We start from the raw sequence: 7,452 nt of genomic DNA on the forward strand, positions 1-7,452 counted from the left end.
TCACTGATGGATGGCATGCTCTATGATCCTTTCGTCTACTTACATTATAACACTGCCCATTATAGAGAAAACTATGGTTTTAAAATGTTACTTTTCTAAGAAAATCTATAACCATGTACAGATGCCATCTTGGCCAAACCAATATGTTTATTTACATTGTCATGATGATGGGTCACGTAACTGGTGCACGCCTCCCGACTGGTGCAGAGACGCTGATGCCTGGGCGCGGGCTGTGACGTCATTGGTGCCGGACGGAGAGTGCGTGGGTGTGCTGCACGGACGAGTTGCTACTTAAATGTTTGTATTTTCTTTTATATTTGAGGACGTCTTGATAAAAAGAGGATGGACTCCTCTGAAACGTTGGACTACACACTTTATGTGTTGACTATTTATTTGCTACAAATTACTAGGAGTGCCTCCCTGGATTCTTTGTGTAATATTAATAAAACACACACACACACACTTACCAGTTTCTCGCTGTAATATCCTGGCAAGTACTTCTCACAGATCTGCACCAAACACCAAAATGCTTGCTGTGGATAAAGACAACAGCTGTGAGAGACTGCACAAGCACTATACTACTTACCTTGCTGGTGAAGCTGGAGCCCTTACCTCTGCCGGCATATGCATGAGCAGAACGGCTGCAATAGGTGCCTGGGCCTGACAGTAGCCTTCATCTGGCCGATAGAGAGTGTACGCTTTCAGTACCCTGAACAGATCTTGTTGACTACAAAAACAAATTAACATATCTCATAAGAACCATATTTTTCATTTATTTTATTTTTTATTGATTTTGTTGATATATGTTTGGCCCTTCTTTTTTATGCATGTGAATAAATTGTTTTAAAGCTATTTCTGGAAGCTAAAACTAATAATTTTATGTACTTTATTTCACTATATATTTATTGACTAATATAGCACGTATATATATATATTGCACATTTTTGCACTTTATTTTACTAAACAAGTTGATACAGATTACCTATGATTTGTTTTTTCAACACGTCAGTCGCTTGGATTGGCTAGATGTAAACATAATTTAACCTGTGGACAATTAACCCAAATGTCCTACTTCAGTTAGTCTAGCTGACACCTGATATTTAAAGGGAGTGCGGTTGCCACACACATTTATAAACAGTCTTGTTGTATAGAGTGGACATCTATTGGGTTGGCGCCTTTACCATAATATACAGGTTGAGTCTCCCATATCCAAATATTCCGAAATACGGAATATTTTTAGCATGACTGAGAAAGGGAAACCTTTGCTTTCTGATGGTTCAATGTACACAAACTTTGTTTAAAGCACAACATTATTAAAATATAGTATAAAATAACCTTCAGGCTGTGTGTATAAGGTGTTTGTGTACATACGTGAAATTCATTTGTTTCATAATCTTTTTGATTCATAAAATTAAAAATATTGTATAAAATTACCTGCAGGCTGTGTGCATAAGGTTTATATAGAACATAAATGCATTCTGTGTTTAAATTTGGGTCCCATTCCCAAGATATTTCTTTATGGTATGCAATTATTCCAATATCCAAAACACCCATGGTGCCAAGCATTTTGGATATGGGAGATTCAACACACACACACACACACACACACACACACACACTATTAGTAGAGAAAAATTCATTCTCTCAATACAACTGTTGACAAATGAATGCCTGATGTGCCTGGGTTCAAAGTTTAGAATTAGCTTGCATTTGGCATTGAAGGAGTTAGCACAATGTTTAAACAGTGTACAGGGCTCTGTGTTATTGGCACAGGGGTATTCTAATAATACAGCACTTAAAAGCTCTGGTCCAAAATAATTATGGCATACAGCCATTACATGATTTAACGGCTCCACCGTCCTTACATGCCGGAAATCAATAATCTGCACAAAATGTGGTTGCCTAGTCAGGAAATGGTTGAAAAATGCACACTAGACCATCAGCAAGGCAGTTAACTTAAGCATGCAAAGATACTGAAATGAATAATCAATAATCATAAATAAGGGCTTTTATCTGCAGCATAAAGGTTGCTGGTGAGGAGCAACAAGATCGATAAGCAACTCACCCATGACCACCACGGGCAACAAACATTTCATGGAAAGGAAACTGCCTGTGAAGGTCTCTTTCTATGATATCCACCCATTTTGGGTCTCCTGCCAATGAGTCCAGCTCCTGTGAGAACCAAAGAAGTGTAATCAGAGAGAGAATAAGGGCTTTAGGATCAAGCAAACAAATTCCTCACTTACAGCAAATTTGTTGGAATTCTGATCCATCTTCACCCTGCTTCCAGATAGGTACTGCCAGGCGCGCCCACGCAACGAAGGTGGAATTCCCTTCTGACATCTCAGTTTTATCTGCAGGACAACGATTTCCATTACTGTAAAGACTTTTGCAATCCCAATCCTAGTTAGCCAAAATACCACAATGGTGTACCTAAGGCTTAAAAGGGGAATAGCGCTGGTAATGTGTCCGGAGCTATTCAATTAGCCGTGCTGTAAACCCCCGACTAGAGGATTCCTGCTCACACCGTTCTGACTATACTAGTCCTGCAATGCTAGTTGCGGGCTTACGGTGTGCGATAATAGCATCGCGTCCGGCACTTAAGTCGGCGAATACCGTCTACCACTACTAAACCCCTGTCATTAGGCGTGGTAAACTGAATCTCCCGGCCTAAGTGCTATGCGGGCAATTCAATAGCTCTGGGCACTCATTCCCGGCGCTATTCAACATCGCATTCATTTGAATAGCCCTGCTCATATTCCAGATAAATTAAGTTTTAAATGAGAAATAATACAGTGCCTTGTACACGGCCCCCTTATGCTCCTTCCTCTCGAGTGTCTTCCTTCTACAGTTGTTCTGCAGTCATGAGGTAGTGTTTACTCTAGCTCCGGCGGCAGGCAGGGCGCCGGAGCTAGAGAGGGCAACTTTGTGCGCGCGCGTCCAGAAAAGGGGCGTGGCCATGAAAAGGGGGCGTGTCTATAAGACACGTCCCCTTTTCGTCATACTTGGGGGCGTGCCCGGAACTTATGGACACGCCGGGCAGCCCCCAAGCGCTGCAGACAGTGAGAATAGATGCCAGGCGCATGCGGTCACCGCACATTTCTCCACCCGCGGGACACTGCGTCCCGCGGGTGAAGACGGCACCCGCAGGCTGTGAGGGCAGGGCGCTTTTTGCCATCCAGAAGGAGGGCAGGGCGCCGCGCCCCGCTAAAACAGCCTAGCGGGAACGCTAATGAGGGAGCTGAGATTTAAGGTGTACACCAACAGGAAGAGAGCTAGAGTCCAAACTTTGCAGCAGCATATAGCATGCATAGGAATATTCTGTATGCTTTCTCCTAGTTGAAGGGAGCATAGGGGAACTTTGGTCTTTTTAGGGTATTCATAGGACGGAATTCAATTGTTTCCAGCCCCCTTCGTGCCCGACAGTTATTCAATTGCTGCTCCTGTCGGGCGTGATCAGCTGCCGGCGCACCATTTCAGCTCGCAGCTGAAATGGGTGAAAAGGGACGCCACTTTTCACAATCTAGCCCAGCACTTTGGTCAGAGGTAGCCGGTTCACGCAGCTAAACCCGACCTCTATGGGCGCGATCAGAGTGATAATCGGCATCAATTGAACAGCACCCCACGATCTCCCGTCACTTTATACGGGAGAACGGGCACGCTAAAACAATTGAATTAGGCCGATAGTGGTTTTTGCATTATGTAATAAAGTTCTCTGTGCATTGCAACAGGAGAAATATATTAACTTACTGAAAGAAATCTCATTCGTCACCTCCATTCACTGCGAAAAGGGGCAATATTGTAGTGTGGATATGTTCAAGAGTTTAGTCGGGAAGTGCCACCTATTTCACTGGCCCCCTCCTCTTTGTCAGCAGTTCCAATGAGGAAGAGACAGCTCAGCTTTCCTCCCTAATCTGGCCTCCTTCCATTTTCACCTTTCCCAACCAGTAAGGGGAGAGGCAGACTGACCATGGTACACTGGAATGGACAGAACTCTCTACCTACTTGTGAGAAAGGTGAAGATAACCCAGATTAGAGGAGGGAGAGCTGTCCAGGTAATTTGTTCAGCATACAGCCCCTTTCCTGAAGTTTGTATTTTCTTCCCCTTTTTTACACAAAACACTTTTCAACGTAGGATTTAAATAAAAGCCAGTCACTCCCTAAAAGGTGCTCTCGGAAAATACTTGCAAAAGGCATAGTTTCTTCAACTATTCTGCACCACTCCCAAATGTGGTTTGGTCAGATGTCCTTTTCCCCATCATCTGAAGTCACCCTGAGCTTCCCAATCATATTGGTCAGTGACGGAACTACTGACATGAAATCTTTGTCTAGACTGGGCTACACTACTGCCTGCATGCCTCACAATACAGAACAGTCTGTTATTATCTGTACCACATATGTTCAGCGTAAACCACAAAGAGCAGGACTGAACATGCACATTGTATAATAACATTTCCCTCCCAAAAATTACTGCAGAAGCAAGAGATCAAATCCACAGACTGCCTTTAGGTTTATACCATACAGCTGCTGGACCAGGCCGAGCAGTGCTGTGCATGCAATGGCATGTAGAAAATGCCTTCAGCAATACTGCTGTTAACATGAAAGCTGTGAAATTCTCTAAAGCAAAACTACTGATATTCTGCATACTGAAATATTAAAATGACAACGGAATACTGACGTAACAAGCAGATGAGCTATATTTGTCATACACTAAGCAAAACTGTTACATTTGGCTTTTGCAGAGCTACATACAGTACAGATGACTTAATTGGTTGGTAAACTGTCCAACCACATTGTATATAGAGCAAAAGGCAGAAGAACAAGAGGTCTCTTCACGACCTTTACTTGTGCAAGTGTACCTGCAAGTCTTTCCAGCCAAGCCGCTGCCTATTCTGCTGAACCAAACAGAACATTTTTGTTGCTTAACATTTAAATGCCTGAACTAAATATGTCCCAAACCACCCAAAGGTGCTCTGAGCACACCCTAACTTGCTACACCCAGATGACAGGGAGGGGGTATTAATAAATGATGAGGTGATTACTTTGCTATATATAGGAGATAAATGCTTTAAGTGTCTACTTCATAGCATTAATATTTATAACCAAATGAACATACCTTCTTGTGTCTTTTTGCCATCCATATGTCCCAGTTTAACAACATGTCCAGCCATTTGGCTTCTCTCTGTCTTAACACATCAACTGGCAATTCCTCTTCTCTGTGAAAATACATTAAAAGACTTAGTACCCCAAGTTCATTACAATACAAATCCCATCTTCCTAAACTGATCACATCACAGACAGAGCCTGGCTCCTACAGTTCAACCCATGTGTATACAGGAATGACTGTATTCTAGCAGCACAAGTATAGATGGGACTAGGGCTGAGCTCTTGGTGTAAACACCATTGGTCACGAATATAATCCATAACTGCGGCTAGCTTCTCTCCCAAATTACCAACATAAAACATATATCTTCACAGCAAACAGTTAACCTTGTTTAACTTTGTGTTACAAGGTATTGGGGTTCTGAATACAGTCTGTCACTGAGGTGATATAAGACAGCACTTGTCACCATTCCTAATGTAACAATAACATAGCAAGCCTCTGTATACATCTACAATACTATACAGAATAAGTGCAACTTCCTCTATATCATGATGCTAACCAGAGACAAACTGAGCACAAAGACAAATAGTCTAAACCTGTGTTCCTTGCTCCACTTACACCACTTGACGTAACTAAAGCAATCCATGGAGAGTGCGATTTTGCACTTAATGAGAACATAGAAAAAAAACCAAACATTATTATTATTATTATTACCAGTTATTTATATAGCGCACACATTTTCCGCAGCGCTTTACAGAGAATATTTGACCATTCACATCAGTCCCTGCCCCAGTGGAGCTTACAGTCTATATTCCCTACTACATGCTCACACACACTAGGGTAATTTAGTTAGGAGCCAATTAACCTACCTGTATATTTTTGGAGTGTGGGAGGAAACCGGAGTACCCGGAGGAAACCCACGCAAGCACAGGGAGAATATACAAACTCCACACAGGTAGTGCCGTGGTGGGAATCGAACTAACGACCTCAGTGCTGTGAGGCAGTAACGCTAACCATTACACCATCTGTGCTGACATCACAGTCTAATTTATCAATAACTACCCCAATGCTTTTGATGAAGATTACCACGCTCCTTGTACACAGGCAGTGGAGTAATGAGGGATATTTATGAAAACTGCATCCGAAATCCACAACAAGAAGCTCAAAGCTGGATCTACACTAAACAATTAGCTGGTAGATCATGTGAGAATTTTATGATCCGACGTAGATTGTACCATGTGTATGCACGTACAATCTCTATTTCTCTTATATCGGTCTCATTGCATGATCACATTTTCCAGTATGCTCATAAGAGGCAGTAAATCTGGTCACAGTATCTGGTCATCAGCACGTATACACTGCAAAATGTTACAATCGCCAGACAGTACTGGGTGTGATTATGTAAATCTGCGTAGTGTGTATAGCGACACCATCTTTGCTCAGATCATTAGGACAGACAAATAGGAGGATCGGAAGAAACAATTGTATAGTATGTACACATGAATATCAGAGGATTTCCTAGTAAGGACAGATCATGAGTTTATCACATGTACAGTAACCCAGCTTAATTATTTTAAGAGTACAGGTCTCTTATAAAAAGGAGACTGATTGGCTGCTATAAGACACGTCATCTTTACCACGTGCGCAAATTTTCAAAACAGTCCCTGATTACTTTCTACAGTGATGTACAATGTGGAAAAGAAGCTATATACGAGTATTTGCGTATAGGTTAGCAGGAGAAAGCAATAGAAGAGAGAGAGCACATTGTAGAACATTAGCAAGCCTCATGGGAATGGCAGAAGTGTAAGCACATAGCGGATACAGTATCAATGTATAAATACACAAGTGCGAGTCTTTCAGGAAACAAAATGTAGGACTAGTATCCATTTTAGGACAGATTCAATAACAAGGAGCACTGGCAGCTAAACTTTTTTGGTTTCATGGTTATAGATATAAATAATTACACCCATTATCTGGATCCTAAAAGGGTTAATTATTTGACTACATTTTATAGCGGTTGATAAGGGCACCTACAACAAGGCTTAGGGTGCATACACACCAGGACGATATCAGCACGATTTGGCCAAATATCGGAACGTCAAATCGGGCAGTGTGTATGCCTGATTTGTGTGCTCCCACAGTCACATGCGATATCTTGTGATTGGCCGTGCTGCAGTCACACGATATCGCATGTGAGGCTGTACATATGAAGGACGGAACAGCGATTGTTCAGTCGTTCATTAAGAGGTCTATTTACTAAGCAGTGTTAGACGACAGAGTGAAAAGTGATAAGGTGCCAGCCAATCAGCTCCCAACTATCATTTTTCAAACACAGCCTGTGAGATGAC

General features: G+C 42.1%; 1 protein-coding gene across 1 annotated transcript in view; it reads right to left on the bottom strand.

The window, feature by feature from the left end:
• Nucleotides 1–5,211, bottom strand: part of TBC1D10A (TBC1 domain family member 10A) — a 30,991-nt gene extending 25,780 nt beyond the window's left edge. The window contains exons 1-5 of the mRNA XM_088443542.1: nt 5,117–5,211; nt 2,247–2,354; nt 2,066–2,172; nt 613–727; nt 468–533 (exon numbers count right to left, since the gene is read on the bottom strand). Coding sequence (XP_088299668.1) covers nt 468–533; nt 613–727; nt 2,066–2,172; nt 2,247–2,354; nt 5,117–5,161 — 441 coding nt within the window. The 5' untranslated portion in view covers nt 5,162–5,211. The remainder of the gene's footprint in view (nt 1–467; nt 534–612; nt 728–2,065; nt 2,173–2,246; nt 2,355–5,116) is intronic.
• Nucleotides 5,212–7,452: the final 2,241 nt, after the last annotated feature.

Source organism: Taudactylus pleione, unplaced genomic scaffold, assembly GCF_031769625.1.
Source record: "Taudactylus pleione unplaced genomic scaffold, aTauple2 ptg000330l, whole genome shotgun sequence".
NCBI lineage: Eukaryota > Metazoa > Chordata > Amphibia > Anura > Myobatrachidae > Taudactylus > Taudactylus pleione.